The 22,918-nt window shown below is 41.4% G+C and overlaps 3 protein-coding genes across 5 annotated transcripts in view; 1 reads left to right on the plus strand and 2 right to left on the minus strand.

Moving 5' to 3' along the window:
* Positions 1-492: 492 nt before the first annotated feature.
* bhlhe41 (basic helix-loop-helix family, member e41) lies at positions 493-4,587 on the minus strand. Of its 3 annotated transcripts, XM_029523184.1 has the most exons (6): positions 4,471-4,587; positions 4,071-4,388; positions 3,925-3,991; positions 3,707-3,817; positions 3,476-3,587; positions 493-3,138 (listed from the first exon to the last, which is right to left on the minus strand). In XM_029523184.1, the coding sequence occupies exons 2-6, from the start codon at positions 4,130-4,132 to the stop codon at positions 2,192-2,194; spliced, it is 1,299 nt and encodes a 432-aa protein (XP_029379044.1). In that variant the 5' UTR covers positions 4,133-4,388; positions 4,471-4,587; the 3' UTR covers positions 493-2,191. The 3 variants fall into 3 exon arrangements, with proteins under 3 accessions (XP_029379044.1, XP_029379045.1, XP_029379042.1); XM_029523185.1 differs by having other exon boundaries at positions 3,707-3,814; positions 4,071-4,573; XM_029523182.1 differs by having other exon boundaries at positions 4,071-4,573.
* A 1,209-nt stretch (positions 4,588-5,796) lies between these two features.
* Positions 5,797-11,807, plus strand: sspn (sarcospan (Kras oncogene-associated gene)). Its single transcript, XM_029523328.1, has 3 exons — positions 5,797-6,266; positions 7,878-7,964; positions 9,468-11,807. Exons 1-3 carry the CDS (start codon positions 6,039-6,041, stop codon positions 9,825-9,827), a joined length of 675 nt encoding a protein of 224 aa, XP_029379188.1. The 5' UTR covers positions 5,797-6,038; the 3' UTR covers positions 9,828-11,807.
* Positions 11,808-13,955: 2,148 nt separating this feature from the next.
* Positions 13,956-22,918, minus strand: part of itpr2 (inositol 1,4,5-trisphosphate receptor, type 2) — a 52,157-nt gene continuing 43,194 nt past the window's right edge. The window contains exons 53-57 of the mRNA XM_029523915.1: positions 22,329-22,450; positions 22,055-22,220; positions 21,809-21,969; positions 16,750-16,911; positions 13,956-15,274 (exon numbers count right to left, since the gene is read on the minus strand). Coding sequence (XP_029379775.1) covers positions 15,194-15,274; positions 16,750-16,911; positions 21,809-21,969; positions 22,055-22,220; positions 22,329-22,450 — 692 coding nt within the window. The 3' untranslated portion in view covers positions 13,956-15,193. The remainder of the gene's footprint in view (positions 15,275-16,749; positions 16,912-21,808; positions 21,970-22,054; positions 22,221-22,328; positions 22,451-22,918) is intronic.

Below are 22,918 nucleotides of genomic sequence, written 5' to 3' on the forward strand. Positions count from 1 at the left end.
TAAATTTCCTCAACTGTGTTGAGCTTTCCTTTTGTGAATGACAAAACTGGGGGAAAAAAAGTTTAGCAAAAGTTAGTACAATATAGTATGAAGCCAGTTAATGGAAGCAAAGACTGAATTTGCTCCTGCGTAAAGCTTTTGATTAGTTCAGTGGGGGGGGGGCTTGTTTTTCATCAGCCTGTACAGACTGAGTAATCTCACTTCATCATCCTTTTATCACATGACATGTCTTTAAAGCCTGGGCTTACTGTACATTCCACTGCTGTGACCTGTCAGCTCATTACATCCACAACAATACATTTCATCTACTGCACCTCCAGGATTGTTTTTCACAGCACTTCGGAACTGTGTGTCTTTTGCACACATTACTTGCCTTCTTACAGTATATAGTGGTTCCTATGAATGAACGTTACCTGCATTTATTGAAAACTATTCACTGTGAGATTATCAACACTTACAGAATTTGATTGAAAAAAGAAGAAGCCTGTGTGGTTTGGTTTTAAGATTTATTTTTCAACTCATCAGCAATAATTTAGAACAGCATATGTGTAAAGCATTAACGAAATGTGCAACAGTTGCTCAGTTAAATCTTTAAAAAATTCCATAGACTTCTACAACATTGACATAGACTTGTATACTTTATGGTATATTCACAAAAACTATTTACAGACACACATGCCACTTTATATAACAGTTGATAACAGCTTTGAGGCAAAACCAGCTGAGAAAAACTACAAAAGCAATGTCATGTATGCAAAATACCATGAAAATCATCTTTTTATTCAGTCACATATGAAACTTAAAAAAGCTGAACCACACTACACTAGCAGGAATTAATCTCTTAGAAAACAGGCCAAGATAAAGTTAAAGTTGTTAACAGCAATGATCATAAGCGATCAGGTTCTTTCCCACTTTTGTCAAACATTGGAAAAGCAATTTTTATGTAATGATAGTATATAACACAGATTCAAGGATAGGCTGGCGTGTAATGGGGTGTAGAGGTTTTCGCAGAGGTTGAGAGATTTTGATTATGTTTTGAATAATTTTGCCTTGAAAGCACCACAAATGAGCAGTGTTTTTGTTAAAATGACTTGATCACCACTTCACTGCATGAATCATAAGGATGCATGTTATCTCTCCTCCCTCTTTTGAATTGACATTACTCCATTTTTTTTTTATTTCAAAGACAACTCAATACAGGAAAAAGGTTTAAAAAGAACTACAGTGATTGACTTTAAAAATGATAAGGAAGCAGAAAAAGTGCACTTTACGTCTCAAAGAGTAAAGATCATCCTACATACAAACTTTTACAGCTGGGAAAATACAGGTACATTCAATATCAAAGATCTATAAGGTGCTATCCTACAATGTTTTCTGGAGGTACACAAGGTCACTGCATCTCGCTGCAGAAATGCCTCTTTCAGGAGATGTACAATATGCTGGCCAAAGCAGCCCCTTGTGAAGAGAAGGGTTCTCCTTCATAATTATTTTTTTGATTGGCTTTTCTTTTCTCAATGATAATAGACGGGATTAAAAGAAATTAGAGTAAACTCAGTATTTGTAAAGATGAGACAAGGGACATCGGGAACGATACTTCTCCATTTTTGTCATTAATATCAGTAGAGTAGCTGGTTAGCGTGTGTGTGTGTGTGTGTGTGCGTGCGTGCACGTGGTGTGTGTCTCAGGAGGGACAGTAATAAACCTACCCCGTGTAAAATTGGGGATGAGGTACTGTAGGCGTTACACTTTCAGGAGCACTTCTTTTATAGCCCCGTTAAGTGCACATTTACATGTTAATGAATGAGACTGTCCTACAGGTCATAATATTTACAGGCAGAGTCAGCCAGGCTCTTAATAACCTTGGCAGAGGTCAGTAACAGCTTCATACATCCAGAGACTCGCTGATTGGGATATTGCCCATTTATATAGTACTCAAAGTTTTGGCACCAATGCTGCCGTTTCAAAATATTTTTTATCAAAGAGGATAAAAAAACTAACTCCAGCACAACACAGTCGTGTACTAGTGTCAATCATTGTCGATAATCATTCAGATTGATTGATCTATCCTAAGTGCAAAAGGCACGCGCCGCCGACTGTCCCCTAACATTTCTGTACACGAGCACGAGAAACTCTTCCGTGAAACCTCGCTTTGAAACGCTTGATTTAAAACACGAAAACGCGCACCGGCGGATTAGCTCGTCGGACACGCGGGAAACGGATCAGGCGGCGGGCTGCTCTCGGTCTCCTGGGACGCGTCGGCTACGTCACCCTCCCCGTCGTCGCTCGCGAGACTCTCGTCGCGCTCCTCAGGTGAGCCGGTCTCCGCCGCGTGCGACCCGTCGCTGTGTGGAGAGTCGGAGTCCTTCGGCAGACACTGAGGTCCGAAGTGCGCGGACAGGCCGGGGAAGGCGGCAGCTGCAGCCGCGGCCGCCGCGGCCGACGCGTGAGCCGGGTAGAACCAGGGGAAAGGGGAGGCGAGGGCGGCCGCCGCCGGGTACATGTACTTCTCAATGTTGCTCTTGTCTAACAAAGGCATATAAGACGCCGCGGCGGAGGGGTTGATGAAGTAGAAAGGCATGCAAATCGGCGTCTGCTGTCCCACACCGCTAATTCCCATCAGAGAGTTCATCAGCGCCAGATCGGGCCTGGTGGGGTCTGCGCCCCCCATCCCGGTCCCGGGCCAGTTCATCTTTGGTTTTTTGGCAGCGCATTCATCTCCAAACTCTTGCTTGATCTTCACCGCCTTGGCTCCCTGCGTCTGGCTGCGCTCACACTCTTTATCTTTGCCATCGCTCTTTTCAACCTCGCCCCCGTATCCGCTGTCCGTGTCTGTGTCATTTTCGTTAAGCTCCCCGCCCTGGGTCCTCTGGATGACCGGGACACAGTTGGCCTGGCTGTCTGCTTTCTGCCCGTCCAATGCGTCCCCGGTGGGCAGAGCGTGCTGGACCGGCGGCGCGCCGGGCTGGAATTGCGCCAGCGCTTTATGAAGGTGGTTGACGAGCTGCGCGCACCTCTGCTCCCGCGTCGTCCAGTTCTCAAACTGACTCAGGTACTGCAGGACCTCTTTGGCACAGGCCTGGAAACCGGAGTGGAACGCATCCAGATCTGCTTGGATGGAAGATTTCATCGACCGGTCCCCTGCGAGACAGTTTAGAGATTAATAACATTATTCTGGAAGGAGAAACTCACCATAAATCAATGACAAAATCGGAAGCAAGCGTATTTGACAGCACGCTGCATGTCTGCATATTAACAAAGTGAACAGAGAATCTTCAATATACTATTAAATGGATAGTTAATTTTTTTCTGTCGTATTCAGAGTACCAACACCATCTTCTACATACATTGTATTTGCTCAGTTCTACTGTTGTAAACACAGGCTTCCTCTGTACGGGGATAAATAAAGTTTCATCTAATCCCACCGGTTTAACCCGTCAAAAAGCGGTTTCTGATCAAACTTATCTGTTCATCTTACCATTCTGCAAAGCAATGATCTTTTGGTGCTGCTGCTCAGTGACAGCAGTCAGTGCGTTTAAATGTTTCAGTGTTAACTCCAGGACAACAGCTTTCTCCAAATGTCCGAGCGTCTGTGGAAAAAACAAAGGGGCAGTTGGCTGTTTTAAAAGATCTTTGCCACGTAAAGCCAAGCTCGTTAAGCAGGTGAAAAAAAAAAAAACCAAACTTTTTGTTAATGTCGTGATCTTACCGACAGCTTCAGATGTTCGGGTAGCAAATCCTTCAGCTGCCCAATACATTCGTTGATTCTGTCCCTCCTCTTCTTTTCTATCAACCGGTGTGGTAACTTGTACGCGTCCTGCTGGCAAAAACACAAGCGTTTACTGCATTCAGACAAAGGAAGTCAAAAGTTGTTGTTTTTTAATGTATTTTCGCTTAAAGCGAAAAAGAAGACCAAACTGCGCTCACCTTCCCACCATCCTCTCGCTTTATTCCCCTCTTGGATTTGCACATGTACAGAGAGGGGTAATCCACCCTAAAGTAAAGAGCAAAGTCTCCTGTCACAGCAGTTTATTAGACATAGTTTGACAGAGTTTGCCACAAGCGACACTCACCCCAAGAAATCTGCATGCTCCATGAACTGCCTGTCCTGTAAATGCGGTATTCTTTCATCCATCACTTCTCAGCTGCTGCTCCTCCGCTCCTGAGCTTCTTCGGGGAATGTTTGTTATCCTGCGATCCACACGCGGTGGTGGGCTGAGGGGGTTGTGGGGAGGGGGGGGGATGATGCACGGTGCGTGTCCTTCAGTGGAGCTGAGCCTCAGACTGATGTCTATACTTCCCTGAGCAGCCACTTTGCAAAAAGCCGTCGGCTCTGTGGTTAGAGCGCACGCGCGCCTCCGGTGGGGAACAGCTTCCGCCTCACGTGTAGCCTGCACCAGCACAAAATCCGGTAATTAGACCTGCTCCGTGTTCCAGCAGCTCCTACAGCGATCTGGACCAAACCATGCTGACCTGGTTGCCGGAACGTGATTCGTGCGCAGAATGTGGCGGACTAACTAAGAAGGCGTGAAGAAGGACACAGTATTAATCCACAGAGCCACGAGTTTCCTCCACCTCGGCGTTTTCTCTCTTCTTCTCTTTCCTTTTTTTTTTTTTGCGTCTGACGTGCTCTTGAAAAACTTTGCAGCTCAAACAAGTGCGGGCTGATAAGTGACCCGACGAGCTGCTCTGGTGTGATAAATAAGATAAGCAGGCAGAAATGACCAGACCGTCTGGCACACGTCGGGGAGGAGCACACCGATCGAAATAAACTCTGCTCATCCAAAATATTTAATATTACAGGATAGGCCAAAACAAAACAAAACAAAGAAACACCATCCATGCAAATGTCCGAATTTAACACGAATATAAACATGGGGCGTAAACAGGGGCGACTTCTTTTACGCACTGCAAGTGTGTGCGCGGTGGTGCGCGCCTGTCAGCGTGTTGTTCCTGGAGCGGAGCAGGGTAACCTCGGAAAACATCTCCAGACGTCCCGGGCTGCGTTGTCAGTAACCATGGCACCGACCCAACAGTGTGCTCAAACACGTGCAGCCCTGTTCTTTATTACAAGCAGCATGGAGGCTGCTCTCTCACCTCAGCCCGACTGTCTGTCCGATGATTACAACAATAATAACGATAATGTGACCCACGCTGGAGGGGAAATTGCTAATTGACGTGTTTTGATTTAGTCTTTTGATTCGTCTGATTTCCTAAATTAATTATTTTCAGATCAACCCCCCCCTCAAAAAAAATAAAAAATAAAAAATAAATAAATAAATAAATCAACAATGAAAAAAAATCGCATTTGACTGTGTTTGACTAATGGTAAAAGCAAACAGCCCCAATCGATATATATATATTTTTTCAAATTCAAAACACTATATAAATATCGCCAGGAAGTGGATCTGATATAAAATAACACCTGTTACACTCTTGTGAACATAAAAGTGTCCAAAAAGATCCACATCTGAGCCCTTGTAATGCCCTCACATGCCTTATGATCACATTACTCCTTCCTGTAAGTCATGTGACCCTCTGGCTGGCAGCATATGGCTCTCTTGTGTAACGGTGCTGACAAAAGAATGATCCAATCACTCCCGATCTCAAATGAAGTGTGACCTGCTCTGCACTGGTTTCTCATTAACTCGTACTTGCTAATTTACCTCTGCCCTTTCCCTTTCGTGTCTTTAATGTGACTACAAGTGAAATCATCTCTTGGTCGTATGTTAGAATCCCCCTTTGTGTCTCATTGCCCCCTTCCTTCCCTCCTCTTTCTTTCCTCCACAGTATGCTGCCTGCTCTATATGTGGCACTGGAGCAACTTTAGGAATCCAGTCCAAATGTTTTCCATATTAGTTCAGAGCCGTCTCTGTTTCCAAATAGCAGCCAAGCTGGGTGTATGGTGAGAGGAGGCCGCAGCCGGGAGGGGAAGGGAAGAGGACAGACGCAGACAGCAGACAGTCTCATCCACCCCAAACACTTCAACAGAAAAAGCCAAGAGGACAATAAGACAAAAGAGTGTGGAGACAGGAGGAGAAATGGGGCAGGGGCAGAAACGTTCCTCAGACAAGAAGGAGGGCAAGAAGAAGAGAGATGAAAGCCCAGCGCCAGGAGACCGCAAAAGGTGCAGGGGGTGTTGCTTCCCTCTGCTCGTCGCCTTACTCCAGCTGCTGTTGGGGGTGGCCGTCACAGCTGTGGCCTTTCTCATGTTGGCCATCAGCCCCTCACTTCTGACCAGGGAGACACCACACTGGGCTGGGATCATTGTAAGCTCCATCCGTATGCTCTAACTTCAGCCTCTATATTCACATGTTTGCATGGAGCCTGAGTTTCCCATTCTGACACTTTGCCCTGAGTTATGTCCCACAATTTGTTGTCCATCCTCACCACACTGCATGTCAGCACTGGCCATTAAAAACAGTTTGATCAGTCTTTACCTGTCACAGTTCTTCAGTGTGTCTCAGCCACTGGAGCCCACCAAAAAGCTTCTGTTGTTTTTGCTGCAACAAATCCACAATATCTGGGCTGATGAAACAGCCCAGCCAATCACAGCATGCCATGAATGATATCATTGTGCTTCACAGACTTACACCTTCTCCTGCTCAGTACATCTCATCTACTTTATTAAAGCTCGTAAATTTGAAGTCTCGTTTGAATTACCTTTATGTGACATGTAGCTTCAAAACTCATTAGAATTGCAGTTGAGTAACGATAGGCTTTTTTTTTTTTTTTTTTTTACAAAATTGACATTTAATAAAAAGTCTTTAAAGCCTTTATTTATATGTGTTATATCACAATGTAGTATGAAACATTGTTTGAGAGTCTCAGTTAGTTGACGCACTTAGCAAGTGCTGAAGTGCCAGTCAAAGTTAAAATCACTTCAAATGCGTCTGTAAAGTGACAAAAGTTAAACTAAGAGCTGCAGAATGAGCACTGTAAGTGGTTCAACTGTTAAAGATGAAGGAAGTACGTATATTCATCCATGTCTAAACCATGAAAAGAATGTCTTTTCATGTGTAACCACTGGAAACAGCTGAAATGCGACAAAGGTAGTTTAAGTTTAATTTGGTGAAATGTAAACTGCAAAATGTCTGCAAAAGTATAAACATGGAAAGCTTTTGAGATTTCATTTGAAACACCAAAGGAAGCGGACGTGTGTTTACAGATTAGATCCAACAAACTAAAAGGAAATGAAATATCATTTAAAGTGTTTCATAGTTTAAGTTAAATCCTCATTTCCTTTTGATTACAAGTGAACAATGATTAACTGTCTGCCGATGGCTGTGAAAGTAGAAAACACAATGTTCCTGTTAAGGACTCGCTTTGCCTCTCACAGATACCATCTACCCTCGAAAACATCCCTGGACACCAACATCCCGAGTTATATACTCACGAGATTCAGCCAAGTGAAAAACACTGAGGTCATCGAGAACTCTGGCAAGGACCTTGAGCGCTTAAGAACCTGGGAAAAACATTTAAATAAGATGCTGAACGTTAGTCACAAGACTCCAATTGCACTGAGGAGATAGAGTGTGAGTGTGTCTGTGTGAGAGAGAGAGAGTAATGTAATCAGATGACAGCTTACTGCTGAATCATGCAATATTAAGAGACACCCTTGGAAACCTGGCCACAATAGATTCTGTAGAACAAGATTTGTGTTTCCATGCTGTGTCTCAGCAAACACACAGACTGAAGCTCACATACAGCAGCAAGGTGTTGTAGATTAAAACATCATCATGTGGGCATCATGTCTGAAATTAATGGGCTGATGACATTCATTGTGGTGATGAGAGGCTGTAAAATAACGTTCATTACGCTGATAAATTTTTATATACGAGTGAGTCTAACTAAATGAATTTTCTGGTGTGTTGTTGCAGCTGTGTTTAGTTTCCATCTTGGGCTTCATCCTGTACTGTATCACCTACCTCCCCGATGAGAGGTCATCTATGCAGTTCATTGTCAAGGTGAGCCTAAACACATCCTTACATATTTTCTGCAAAAGTGAGAGGGAAGTATGAGGTCAAGCGACGTATATACAGTCAAATCCACTTTGTTAATGCACAGGATCAGTACATTTTACAGAGAAATATGTTTTACTCACACAAAATATAACTGTTAGGTGGCTGTTCTGAAGGAAGTGGAACCCACAGTCACTGGCACAGAGAAGGGGGCATTTAACTGCATTCCTGTTTAAAGAGCTCTGCAGGGATGGCTATGACTGGATGAGTGCATTCATTAATGCGGCTGCATCGTACAGCTTAATTAGCCATACAATATATGCAGTTGGAATTTCAAGGCAATTAAAATCAGCCCACCATTGTTTGCTGCTGAGAAGCAGGACCTTGGAAGCGGCCTCCTCCTTTTTGATGTGTCTGAACATTTTGTGTGCACAGCAGTTTCACATATGTGCACAACGCGATGTTTCAACGCACTTAAGCAACAGTTTGATTTAAGAGGTGCATCTAAATTAGCAAACTGGTCTGAATGATTGAAAAAGCTTGTTCTAACTGTGCTTTTATTGTGAAACTTTAAATTATTATAATGGTTATATGACAATATTTGGTTTATTTGAGGTTGTTACAATGAGACAATCTCAAATAGGGGAAAATATAAAATGCTCTTATGATATTGATGGATATCACTTCCTTGCTGAATAATAACAGTGAATTCTGTTCTGTTGTTTGAAAGTTTACTGATGTTTGTCATTTCACGAATCCCAGTGTCTCTCGCTTCCTTCCCATGAACAGAAACATGACCCTAACCCTAACCCTAACCCTTGACTTCTTTCTGCTTTGGTGCTTCGCCTAATTTCCATCCAGTAAAGCAAATAATACTCAGCGAAGGACTTGTTGATGTGCATACATCTCCCTGTAATCAATTATACTTCAGATTTGACAGCTGTTCCCAAATTAACATAAATGCCATTTCAAATCAAGAACCGCTCATCACTTACATAATTCCATAAGCAGCATATAACATAGAGCAAAATACATCAGCGGATGCGGCTCCTGTTATATAAGCGTTAAATCAAAATGAGGGTTTGGCGTTATTGAGCATGTGCAATTGCATAAACAAGACAAAGCTTCTGTCACATTTTACAACTATATTTTTAGACACACTCATCTTGAGTGTACTCACACTGGACGTGCACTGAAGGTGGGAAGCGGCTGTAGCTGCAGGGCAGTCTTACATGTGCTGTGTCTACTCTGTGTTAAAAGCTGGGCTCCTACTCTGCAGGTCAGACCTTGCCCTGTAGTATTGTGGGTAATCTCTTTGAATTGCTATCGGCACTGAGCCAGCATGTCTGTTTCTTAGCTACAGGTTTGTTACTCTGAGTTAATCATAAGACAACAGGGTAAAGCCGAGCCAGATAAAATGTACTGAGTAGGTGATGCAGAGCATTTTGTTTAATCAAAGCCTCCAAGGTGAGGTTGAATGACTTCTCTCGGGTTGTCCACCTTCCACAGCTCCTGTACTTTGTCCTGTGTACAATCGGCCTGGTTGTTTCCCTGCTGGTCGTGGCATTCGCTGGACATCACTACACGCAGGCCAGTGCCTTCAGTTGTGAGCAGTCGGGGGAGGACTGTGTGTGCACACTGGATAAAGATGACCCGATAGCACGCCCCTTCACCTATGAGGGGGTCACTGACTGTGGGGCCATCACTGAGACACTCACGCTCTACTTCTTGATCCAAATCGTGCTGAACCTGGTCCAAGCAATTGTCTGTGCTGTCGCTGCCTTCATCTTGTGGAAGGACCGTTACCAGGTCTTTTTTGCTGGTCTTCAGATTGGATCTTCCTCCACCCAGCAGTGGCAGAAGGTTTAATATGATGAAGACAGAGTTGATGGAAGGGCAACGCCAAACGTGCGTTTACACAATAAAGGCCTGACAGTCTGTGTATTTTATTTGATGCCATCTTATATTTCCCTTTTGTGGCTCTGAAACATTGTTTTTGCACAAATTTTGTATACCAAATAAATAATTTGTACTTCCAGTTGCTGTTGTTATGAGAAATAACTTGTATAGATAAATAAGAGCAGCTGGTCTATTTTTGGAAATCCAAACCAACTATTGTTTATCAGTGATAAATTCCTCACAATATTTCTAGTTACACTGGCATTTGCTCTCATGACATACACTCAACATGTATCCTAAATCTATCACATACGCCTGCAAGCCTAACCCTAACCTATAAACACAACACAGCTTTGCTTTGAGTAACTGATATTCATGAATCATTTTATCATGTTATATGCTTTATGTGTAATACTGAATCTAACCCTCTTCCTAACACTGTAAAAAAGTCGAATACTGGCTAAACACAGCAGTCAGTATTACTAAAACTTTTTTACATTTTAGTGAAGAAAAAAAATCAGCTTTTTTAGTTAAACTGCTAACTGGTCATTTGCATAATGTTGAAATATTAAACTCTATATTGGCTAATGTCGATGTAGCATGCCGCACGACATAAACATATTTGTATTTTTCAGCCGACGCATGTGAAACCTGTTGCACTTCACAGTCGAGTTATTCAGATTGAAAGCCGAGAGGAGTAACAAAAACCTGGGCTGACTACACTTCAACAGACTGGATCCAGACTGATCTGGGCTGTAGCTGGCAAAGGCGGACGCCAGGCCAGTGGCCTGCATGACTCAAACAGCCTGTAGGAGTCAAACGACTACAGCCACAAAGTGGAGCTAGGGGTAAGGGAAGGGGGACTGAGACAGGCAGCCGTACTGAAGTATCCCAATCTCAATGTGTTTACAGTAGTTTGTCTTTTTTTGTTTGTTTGTTTGTGGGTCAAGACAAAAGGGACGGAAAAACTGCACAACTTTGCGCTTTCAAAATGCTCCTTATGTAGTGTTCAGCTTTTTTTAATCTCACTCGCTGTAGTCACCTACAGTTTAAACATGCTGAGCAGCAACGGGTAAACAAGAAATTAGCAGTTTACTCACAGTTTTGTGTACACTCTGTATTGTAAGTGAAAATATGATTTATTTCTGAGTGAAGCCTTAAATAAGGTGAAAGGACTCTTCATTTGAGTTAAACAAAGATGCCAACATGTTCCATTTTAGGACTGACAAACTACTTGTGACAAATTAAACAAATGCAATTATTTGTTTTAACTATTTGGAGTTTTTCCTCCCTTTCCCTGTTTGACCACCACTTGTATACAGTTAATAAATGAAACTTTGTAACTCACGTTCATTATGATAGTGACAATTTTGAATTTTTACGAGTAAAGGCTGATAACTGGGCAGAGATTACTCCAATTTTCTGCAACCTCGAGGCTGCAAAGACCACAATTCCCCTGAATACCATGCATGTCATTAACGCTGATTGGTGAACAGACATTTGAACGTAATTTGTCCATATTACTAACAAATGCAATTTTGAAACTATGGGCAGAATCTAACCTTATGACTAATATATGATGTCAGCGTAAGACAAAGTTATCTCAGTGCCCTGTAAATTACTGTGACCTCAGGGATCGCTCTGGTGGTGCATTTTTTTTTTTTTTTAAATCAAACTTCAGCTATGTCATGATCTCTGTTTCTGTGAGAACGGAGTACTGTTGGACAATGTTTAGCAGAAAACTATCAGGACTTTAAATTAGCCTTTACAGTAGTGTGGGAATCATTTAACCCTTTAAGGTCCTGCTCAACCGTTTGGGAGAGCACATTTTGATATTTGAATGTATTTTAATACATTTACCACAAAGTGTCATCGCAACTGTTTGGTAGAGGCCTATATTTTAAAAACTTTAAAAATTGTTTTATTTTGTTGTTATTGCCCCAAGGAAATAAAAATGAAAAGAAATCAAATTTCCTTAGTTTTTTTTTTAGTGAGGACATTAAAGGGTTCCTGTTCCTGTTTAATGACAAATTTCACACCTTGTATATGCTGGGTCTGTATACAGTGGTAACCCTAACCCAGCACACAGGCCCATCTGCAGGGTTTTTCCATTTACTTCTTTAGAGTGATGTTGTTGCATCATGTGACCACAAAGGCACAATGTCAGACACAGGAAGTCACATGCCAGTCATCACAGGGGCATGTTTATTTATAAAAATGACAGCAAGGAGGGACCTTCCCCCTGCCTCCTCACTCAGTAGCAGTTTTTTGATAGATCATTTGACCTTCATTATTCTTATATTTATATTTAACATCTGGCTGCTTTGGAGGAAATTATAGAAGAAAGAAGATCAATATGCATTTACACAAACCTCAACAATGTTCATTTAACATGTACATCCACATTATGCCTAGTTATTTACAGCATATAGCTTAAATGTATAATTTAATTCTAAGTGAATTTTCCCTACATTTCATTTTGGTGTGGATCCTTCAGGGTCAAAGTGTCCGATTCACCCCAATGCTTCCAGCCACAGAGGTGTTTGGGACTTTAGCTTGCATTTATTGACCTTCTCTGCGTATTTTCTCTCTCTCACTACTGAAAACACTTAGACCAAGCACATGACTCCTGACTGTGGGTTTAAAAAAAATGATTGTTTCAATGTGTCCAAGTCTTTGAGCAAAAAGTAAATTCCACACTGCTCGTGTGCATTTAAAAGGCTCAATATGTAGTGAGGGGTTGAAAGCATGCAGAGCATTTTGTTCAATGTCCTGAATTTACTTTCCTCAAGTAAATGAAAATTTTCTTTAAGTGGACAGCAATGCTTTTTCTCCATGGTCATAACATAAAACTCAGCTGATAAACGGTCTGTTTCGGAAGCAGTGCGTGTTTGTTTGGTGTCACACTATAGCAAGAAGACTTTTCAGACAGTAATAATGGCCCTGGTATTATCCTCTCCCCTCCCTTCCCTCTCCACATTCCAGTAATGCTGCACTTTACCATTCTTGTCTATGCAGTGACAGCTGCTCACCATTATGGCGCTGCGTGAGCTAATTTTAATGGCTGTCACAGCTAGCAGGAGCAAATGCAGGCCTGCCAGCGTAAACAGCAAAGTGAAGCCAAGAGGGATGGGTTTCTCTGTAGAGGGTAAATGACAGGACGGGATAAAGGACCAGTTTCTGTGATCCGTTTAACATTTGAAATTTGTTACACAAGCACAAATACACATCCACTGGAATGAATTATCCACTTCACAAATAGCAAAATAAACAAAATTATTATTAACAAGGTGGATGAATGTGTGGATGACAGGTCACACTATAGCCAATGCCTCACAACCTTCGATATAAACACGCAGATGTGCTCAATGACATTAACATGTTGATCAGTGGTTCCGCGGAGCACTTTACTGACTCTACAGCTTCGTCGTATCTTCCCTTTCAAAATCATACATCATGTTTGAAGTGTCCTCATTTGAAAAGATTGTAAACTGAATGCTATTTCACTGTATTTTATCACATAGAATCAATATTGTTCCTTAAAACTACGTTCACTGGAAAATGTTTTTCTATAAAAAATCAGTATCTTTATTTTACCAAATTATCTGGCTCACTTCAATTCAAATCACACTTGGTTGTGGAACATCTTATGCGTTTTAATGGCTTAATTCTTAAAAAAAAAAAAAAAAAAAAAAAAAAAAAAAGCTTGAGAATTAATTTCTTCAGAAGAACAGATGTGAGAACAAAAGTCTGGTCTAATCTAATGGATCTAATGTATCATATAAACTGTTAATTAGCTGCACGTTACTGGCAAGATGGCCTAAATAAAGCAGCGCAGAGTGATAACTGTTAACCTCACGCTTAATATGAACTGACTACACAGCATGCTTGAGCTGAAATATGATGCTGTCTGAATGAAGAGAGGTCTTTTCCTGGGTTGCCATGTTCCCTTCACAGATAAGCACAAGTGTGAGTAAGCAATGAGTGTGTGGGTGCGTGGTGGGTCAGGGTGAATGTGGGGGAGTGCTCATTCATCCCCAACAACAGCCACGACAGAGGCGAACGCTCCTCGCAAGCTTCTGACTCAAAGTGCACCACTGACTTCTATTACAAATTTATTACAACATCTGACCACATGAAATACATTTTTATATACACTTTGTTTTAACAGAAAGTGTCAAATAACAGTTCCAAGTGCACAGACTTGTAATCTGTCATGCATTTGTGCAAGTTTAAAAACACAAGTTCAGATTTTACAATCAATTGCAGTGCGAGAGTGACTAGAAATGTAAAAAAAAGTTTAAGAAACCGTAGAAGATAAAGATAATATGAGCAGATAAACTGAATATTACATGATTAGCTGACATCTCTAGAGACATGAGAGTGTTCGTATCTTAACAAAGAACTGTAAGCTTGCCATCTTCAGTCAGCACTACATGATGTACCAATACGATAAGATTTAGACTCAAAAGAAATTTCAAGTAAGTTTTGAACAGGCAATCATTATTTCAATTCACATTTCTTTTACTTATGCTCTGCAGAAATTTGTAAAAACGCAACTGAAATGGTGCAGTGTATGCATGTTCAAACACAAACCATCAAAAACACTCCAGACTAACAAATGCTTCCAGTTACAGGCTTGGCTTTTTGCCCTTTTCTTTGAAAAAGTGCACTTTCAGTAATCGCAGTTTATTGTTTGTAAAAGTTAATGAGTAAGGCAGCATGAATCCTATTCCAAAATGCAACTATAATTCTCAAGTTATGCGAGACACATTTTCTTATAAATACCATCAGATATCTAAAAACCTAAAATGAAAGAGAGAATCCTTGATTTTAGTGCACACACTCTTCACATGGTGATCATTTAGAGATGCAGGAAACCTCCCCCCAGGTTTCTCTGCTCACAGGCAATCACTAATCTCTGTGTGGCTGGTTGGACAGTCAACAGACCTGACAGCCCTTCACCATTAACCTTACCAAAATGTTTTCCCTTATCCCTGACTGGCACACTAACACTACAATAGCAGGTGTGTGCTGTGTTGGGCCAATCATTCACAGAGATGTGACACCATACCTCTGCAAACCCCAGTGTGCACTGACGACCTATAAAGTGTGCTCTAGTGGCTGAGCGAGCACGTAAGGCAACAGTTTGTATCCCACAAGGCAGAGTTAGTGTCATAGAAGTATTCTGTGTGTCCTTTTGACTTCTATCAGGTAATTGTAGAAGATGTTTTGCTCTTTAAAGTCGGTGTTTGTGTGAAACCATCTCTGTGTGGTTTTCTGTTGTGAACCTGCACCCTGTGTCACCGCTGTGTCCTGTGTGAACCTCGGGCCCCTCAGTGTGGCGGGATGTGATGGTTGGGCTGAGGAGGACCTAGGAATCCCAGTCTCTGCTTGTTCTTCCTCTGTTCTGTCATCTGTAGGGGATACAGAGAGAAAAAAAAAAATCATTGGCTTTTTATTTTAATTGTTGCATGCACATAAACCTGCGCATCTGCCATTATTGCTTGTAGACACTTTTTCATGCAAAACACACAATTACCACTATTTTTTGACATAATCCTTACATTCCAGACTGACATTTAAACTTGAAGTGCAGGTGAAGTGACACTCAAACAACCCAAACGATAATTATGGCAGTTTTGTTGTAATTGTAACTTTCCTTTTCAGCATCTAACCGAAATCTTGCAGGGCGGATGAATTCTTCCCACAGTCACATTCATTCAGTGCTGTTATGAATGGAAACAAAAATGTCCCTTGGAAACCTCATTAGAGGACACTGTGATGTGTGGGCGTGTTTTTGTGCAGAATTATTACCTGAATGTTGGGTGCTATGTAAATGTGGAGTGGAAGTTTGATTTCTCACTAATTGAATACGTTTCATTGTTGAGCATAAATGAAGGCTGTTTTTTTTTTTTTTTTAAACCATACAGTGCACATGCAGATTAAAGGAAACACAATGCATACGAAACCCACACAAATGCAGTAGCAGCACACAGATACAATCGGAGTCAGCAGAGGTTGTGATCAGGGAGGAACTGGGGAAGAACTTTCCTCCCCGTTGGTAACAGTCTTGAGTTCAGCGCTGCTGTAAGACCTGCAAGTCTCCCCTTCTGACTGGAAAGATGTGGTCTCATCTACATCTACAGCATCACACCCATCTCTTGTGGTGATAAATTGGGTTTATTGTAAAGTCAGAGCAACATCCTGACAAACCCCCATGACTCACTATTAGTCAGTATAGACAACTGTCGACCTAGATTAGAATAATAAATGACCTGAAATTGACCCAGACTACAGATTTAGAGACGAGCCCTTGTTTTCTGGCTCCGGGGTCATTCAAGTGTGAGTGAGGTCTCATGTCCAAAAAGGGGATGTTATAAATTTGCTGCATGCTGAAGCTGACAGAGGTTGTTGTTTTTAGTGCTGGAGTGTAGGAGCTGTTTTCACACATCTGGCAGAAGAGGAACAAGGACAGGCCTGTGACTGGAATCACATGCAGGGGAGGCAGGTGATGAGAGTGATCAGTCACACTGCAGCAGCACAACAGCCAGAGGCTCACTGGAGTCTCTGAGTCGTGCTGATTGTTGACGCAACAGTCACCTGTCGTGCTGCATTCAGGGGCATCAAAAATAGAATATATTCAATAGAATAAAATTATTCTAGATAACTTAACTCATCGCATACATGGACTGCAGCTTTATCCTCTAATGATGCAACTTTTTTTTTTTTTTAAGTTAGAGTCTCAAGGTCAGCACAGCCCATGTGCTGCAGGCAAGAGAAGCGTACAAGATGTGACTCTGCTTTTTTGCATTCAGTTTAGACTACCACAGTGCTCACAGCAGAGCTTTCCCCAGCACAGCATGAAAAATGTCCTGAAGTGGCGCTCTACCTGTTCCTTGAGCTCAGCCAGCTGGCCTGAGAGCTGAGCCACCAGAGTGACAGTGCTGTCCAGCTTCTCCTGCAGACAGCGCATCTCATTCTGCTCATTGTCTCCCTCGCTGCTCACCAGAGACATGGCCCTCATCCGGGGGAACCACTCCAAGTTCTTCTCCTGGAAGGACAGAGGGAGAGGTGAGGAAATTGTGAGAGAGGTGACGGGAATAAAGGGTTGAAATAAAGCTGACTCAGTAGGTCAAAGAGACGGCGCCAACAGCATGTTAGCATAGACGACACTGTGCTAAAGCCAGACTGCAGCAGGAGAGTAAACAGAGGTGTTGGTAGATGGAGACAGATGTGGAAGTTTAATACCAATCATTCCATCAGAATGGACCATTCTCCACATTTAACGCTTGACGGTGTGTGACTTTTAAAGCAGTGCTGCTGTCTCATGGATGGCATGGATAGCGATTATACAGCAAATAAACAGTAACCGCACTTCAGCTCGCTCACACACCATAAACACTGTCAATGTGGGGATGAGTCACTGTCACTGATCAAGAATACAGCTTGGAGTAAAGTGTTATTTATGCCGGAGCTTGTGTGTGCATGCCCACATGCAAAACAGAGATATTTAGTTTATTTCTGTTTTTCCAATAGTACAGTGGACAGCGCAAATCTTCGGCAACGATGCTACAAGAAATCCACCAGCAAAACCAACCTAAAACATTATGTAATGGATCTAACTGTGTCTGTGCATGCGTGGGTGTGTGTACTTTTGGTGTGCATGTGCATCCATATGTACATAGGAGACTGTGAGCGCCAGTGTGCTTTGCAACACACATGCTCAGACTGTGAGGCAGGTTTCACAGAGACAGATATTAGCCATCACTTAATCTTATGTAATATTCCTTGGCCAGTTCTTGTGATTAAAATTACTTAAAGAGGTGCTGAGAGTGGGATTTGACTGGCACCACATTAAGTCCAGCAGGAGTGGTGAGGTATTCTCCCACCTGCTCTTATATAAGAATAGACTGGAAGAATTGAAAAACTGACCAGATTGGACATGCGGACATAAGGCAAGTGGAGTCTGAAGATGTAGAGGAATGTGGGGTGTGTGGGATTTTTGTTTTTGTTTCTTCAATTAATGAGTTTATCACACTTTGCTGAGTGAGGTGTTAATCGCTGTGACATATCATGGGATTCCTGCACCTATTTTTATCAACTTTGAGAGAATCTTGAGCAGGCGCAATTTAAGTCTGATAGAAAACAAAAATGCTTTTATTGTGTGTTACCTGGAGGAAGATGTGGAAAGCAGTTTGTTATTTTTAATGGGTAGTTTCCTGCGTATGTGAATCAAAAATACTTAAAGCAGGCCCACTGACCTAAAGGTTTGTCACTGGGGTCAAATCACGTTGAAAGATATAGTGAGGAGCCTGTTATCGTCTGTTATCAGCCACATATACAGTATCCATGCACCCATGACTTTTTCCAGAACTTTTTTTTCCTGTAAGATTTTTTTTTTTTTTTAACCACTAATTTCCCTTCCTAGGATACTCATTCCACATGAAGCAGTTATACCAATGATGGGTGATAAGCTGCACAGCATGAATTGAGTCATTCTACAAGAGCCTTTCTGAAAATGTTGGACTAATTCGAGCCTCCAGCATCAAGGGGCCACTAAAAAGAATAGTCTCCTTTTCCCCCCCAAAAACAGCAAAGACCATGTGAGTTCAAAAACAACTCTTCAACTTCGTTTTTTAAAACTGTGCTCTATTTGATGCATATTTTACTGAGTCATCCATATCTGATGGATTAGGTGACTCCAATAAAGAGACTTCAGAGATCTCATTAACTGCAAACACAATGTCCTGTTATATACATTCACTCACACTGGTTGAAGCATCATCTCTAATTGAATGACATGAAGTTAAACGGTGACTGGACAGAATGTGAGTTGCCATTCATTAGACTGCACAGTAGTCCACTGTGCTGAGCTGCTCTGTCTGAATGAGTCAAGCTTTAGCGTTGCCCACTGATCCATTTGAACACCTCAATGAGCGTGAATTTACAAGCATCCATGTGCTTCTCGCTCTGATGTCATCACCAAACCGCTGCTGTGTTTCAAACACATTTCTGTACTGTACTTCAGATGTGTGCAAAGCAGCAACACAAACCAGAAGAGACAGGTAAGTGCTCTTCCTTTTTTTACAATTTAAATTTACACAATTACTTCAATCTGCTTTAATACCTCTCAGCGCAGCAGTGCAAATCAGTAAAATTGGAAATGGTAATCCATTAGGTGACCTATTATTCATTATTTATGATTTAATTTAACTCCCAGAAAATGGATTGATACAGTTTCAATAATGTGAAGTTTTTCCTGCTTTGCTCTTTTTAAAAATACAATATCACGTTCTCTTCCGCTTTGTGATTATTGGTCAGGAAAAAATAGATGTCTGAAGACTTCATAATGGGCTATGACAGAAGCAGAATAAACATTAGATGAATTATTAAACACACAGCAAGTTCTTTATTTGAGAACTTTTAAAAAGCCTAAGACCAAATACATGTAATAAAACACAACCTGACCTCTGCCCTCATTTTAGTGCAGACTCTTTTTCTATTAACCATTTCTGTCTCTGGGGCTTGGTCGCTGACAACATGTCACATGTTTAAAATAAAAACAGCTTCATGATGTGACAGTGAGAGGGTGTGTTTGTGTGTGTAATAGATGGGGAGAGAGAGACAGGGACAGGCGAGCACGTGCCATGTAAGGCTGAGCTATTAGCAGGCCACTTGAGATGGGTTATGTAACAGTGCTGTGGCTGCTGCAGTACCTGGCCTGTAGTCGCTGTTATAATTTCACACACAAACACCAGCACACTGATTCACATCCTCATGCCCAACACAGCCATAGAACAGCCTGTCAGTGTAACACGATCCTACTCTTTTGCCTGGCACCACATCACTCTATCCTTCCCAACCAGATGCACCCATTAAGAGCATCTACGTCAGAGTGCGTGTTTGAGTTCATCAAGTTTCAGCTCTTTTCAAACAAGGGGAAGGGAGGGCAGCCTTTAAATCAGTCCTGGAGTTGTGTTGTTGCCCCAAAACTGTGGTGCAGAAGATTAGAATAAAGATAAAGCTTATCAAACGGAGCACCCGACTGCAGACTGACTTATTTCAACCTAAACACCGCATCAAACCCCACCGTGGTCTGTTTTGTGGAGAAGACAAACACAGCAGACTGCAGCAGAGAGCAACACTGTGGACTCCACTTTTTATAATTCAGCAGTTTTTCCATTGTTGCTTCAGTTCTTGCACCTATGCTGTCTCATCCACAGTTACTGTGTGTGAACAGGTTAGGGTCTTGTTTCAAAGAGGAGTTAAATGTTCTGTGAAATGCATACTTGTGTTACATTTATTTATCTTTCATCCCCTTTTGGGTTGCAACTTCCACAGAGCTGAAAACTTAGAAGAAGACAGATTAAGAATCTATTCATTTTGGCTGGGTGCCATTATTTTTTCATTTTTATTCCATGCCACGTAAATCTGTGGAAAAAAAAATCTATTAATATTTAAAAAAAAAAAAAAAGAAATCTTCAAGGTACTGGTAAAAAAAAAATTGTTCCGCTCATAACCATTTGTTTCAATGTGTGCCAATTAAATCAGAAACAATAAGATACAACTCTGAAGGTATATTAAACTTATTAAATGGCTCTTGTGTATATAAACTGTGCACAGTGAAAGGTTTTTAAGTTTAAGGCCATTTTGTTTAATGTTATTTGTATGGACTGTGATGAAGGTTACAGACCAAAACACACTGGCCTGAAGATAAAGTTAATTAAATAAGTTAAACTAACAAAGTTCTTCTCTGAAAACTGTGGATCTAAGTTAAGTTGATTCCAGGACATCATTTAATTTGAAAATGAATACTGCTGTACTGAGACTTTTGAAAGAATATAGTTTAAGTATAAGTATTAATTTCTGGGCTTTTATGCCTTTTTTCTGATGACAGGTAGTGGCAGAGGAGCTGACAGGAAGTAGGTAATGATACGCAGTGTAGGTCCCAAAAAAAATTTGTTTTTGCATAATAGCTAGGTACAACATTAAAAAAACTAAATGGGAAGTTTTGGGGTTTTTCTTTTTTTTTGTAATTATCTTGAGTCCATTAGAGTGTTTCTGCTCTGTAGCATATTAGAAGGTGTTTTCTGACTCATCATTACCTCATCACACGGCAATAACCTGGCCTGGCATCAGAGAGCAGACCTGTTGGAAGATCCTCTGATGCATATTAATTCAATGTCTGTCACCTGTTTGTTATGCAAATTGTTCATTATAATGTGACCATTCTTATGCCTAACACAGTTGAATGTTAATCACAAAATGTGCCATTGTGCTCACAGCCTTTATATGAATCCATTAACCTTACAGTAACACCTTAAGTTGCCCTTACATCCTTCAGCTTCTTGTCTGTGTGTCAGTGCAGCAAGTTGCTGCATTGATGATAATGGACCTGGATTGGGTTTAATTACTATTTAACCACAGTGTGTCCCAGCAGGTTAGGAGCTCAGCAAAGTGAAGACTACCAAGCACAGGAACCCATCTCTCTCTCTCAGCAGGGAGGGGGAAGGAAAATAAATTGGGATGCTTGGCACAGGCCTAGAGGCTCAGTCTAGTCTGTTTCTCTGTAGAAGTGTCCTCACTGTGGAGGGCTGCACAACTAACACTCCAACACAGAGACAGCTGTACGCTGTCTGCTATGACTTGCTAGCAAAATCCAGTCCAAATGTGCTATATACATAATAAAGAAGAGAGCATTTTGGATCTGGCTGTATTTTTGTGTATTTTGTGTTTGTGAGACATATGTCTAAATAACACTAAAATTACACTGCTGTATATGTTGCAACAAGAACCCCCCCCCCAAAAAAAAAAAAAAACAAAACAAAACAAAAAAAACAATCTAGCTGCAGTACTGTGATGGCAAACTAACTTTTGCAATGCAACTTTTTAGGTGATAGCAACAGATACGATGTGACTTTTAATGTATGTATGTTTAATCTACTGACCGCAATCATTTGAGCCACGTAGCTCTCAGGGCCGGTGTACTCGGTCGGATCTTTCACTCTCACCAGGACCAGGAAGTAAAGGTAGTGCCATAAGTTGTGCTCAGATTTGATGTGCTCCTCAAAGGACACTGTCTTGTTGTCGAACTTGTCCCTTTCCAGACCTGTAAAACATGAGCTTTATATTTAAATTCCGCTCGATTACATGACATTTCCATACATTTCTGTGAACCATGTAGCTGTTCGCACCACAAATGAAACAGGTGGTCTTCAGGATCTCCTCCTTTCTTTGTTTCTCACTCCTCAAGTCCGCAAAAGTGTCAATGATAACACCAAAGATGAGGTTGAGAACAATGATGATGACGACGAAAAAGAAGAGAAGGTCGTATACAACTCTGGCAGCAAACAGAGGCTCCTGGATGTTAAAAATGGGGAAAATGCATAACTTCAAACTTAGTCTGGCAGATTACAGATGTCAATTTAAGAGATTGCAGCTATTCATTTGTTTTTTAGCTTTTCTTACCTCTTTGGAGGGTCTCCTGAGAATGTCTCCCACACCTCCTCCATTACGCAGTCCCTGGTTTAACACTGTGATTATACACATGAGCAGAGTGTCGCACACCCGCTCAGTCCCGTCATCCTCATCTACAATAAGTAACACACACAGAACATGCCAGTGATAGGTGAAAAAACAACAACAACAACAACAAAAAACTAATCTGAAGAAAAACAGTAGTATTCAAGATTGAAAAGGCAGCAGTGGCAGCTTAATTTCTGTATTTTTGTTACAGCAAAACAACGTTCAGTAATGACTCAATTTCCAGTGACCCAAAAATTACACACTGGTTCAACGTGAATATGCTTCATTTTGTATCTTCAAGTGAAGTCACTTTTTCATTACATCTAAAGAACAAGTTACATTTATAAACCTATCTAAGCCATACCTTCTGATTTCACTTTTCATACTATTCTTTCTGAATTTAACTAAAATTAATACAATTCAACTGAAAGTGTGTGGATTTTAAGAAAATCACCAATGGTTCAAAAGTTCAGATGTCTGACCGAATTCACAAGCCCTCAGCTTCTACTACAGACTAATAATGAAAGACTTTT

Source organism: Echeneis naucrates, chromosome 16 (genome assembly GCF_900963305.1).
Source record: "Echeneis naucrates chromosome 16, fEcheNa1.1, whole genome shotgun sequence".
NCBI lineage: Eukaryota > Metazoa > Chordata > Actinopteri > Carangiformes > Echeneidae > Echeneis > Echeneis naucrates.

Excerpts from the sequence above, each read along its gene's own strand:
- bhlhe41 (XM_029523184.1), bottom strand. The coding sequence starts at position 4,132 with ATGGATGAAAGAATACCGCATTTACAGGACAGGCAGTTCATGGAGCAT. Across the intron at positions 3,818-3,924 it reads AGCGAGAGGATGGTGGGAAG|CAGGACGCGTACAAGTTACC; the intron begins GTGAGCGCAGTT and ends TGTTTTTGCCAG. Across the intron at positions 3,139-3,475 it reads GATCATTGCTTTGCAGAATG|GGGACCGGTCGATGAAATCT; the intron begins GTAAGATGAACA and ends ACTGTCTCGCAG.
- sspn (XM_029523328.1), top strand. The coding sequence starts at position 6,039 with ATGGGGCAGGGGCAGAAACGTTCCTCAGACAAGAAGGAGGGCAAGAAG. Across the intron at positions 6,267-7,877 it reads CACACTGGGCTGGGATCATT|CTGTGTTTAGTTTCCATCTT; the intron begins GTAAGCTCCATC and ends GTGTTGTTGCAG. Across the intron at positions 7,965-9,467 it reads CTATGCAGTTCATTGTCAAG|CTCCTGTACTTTGTCCTGTG; the intron begins GTGAGCCTAAAC and ends CACCTTCCACAG.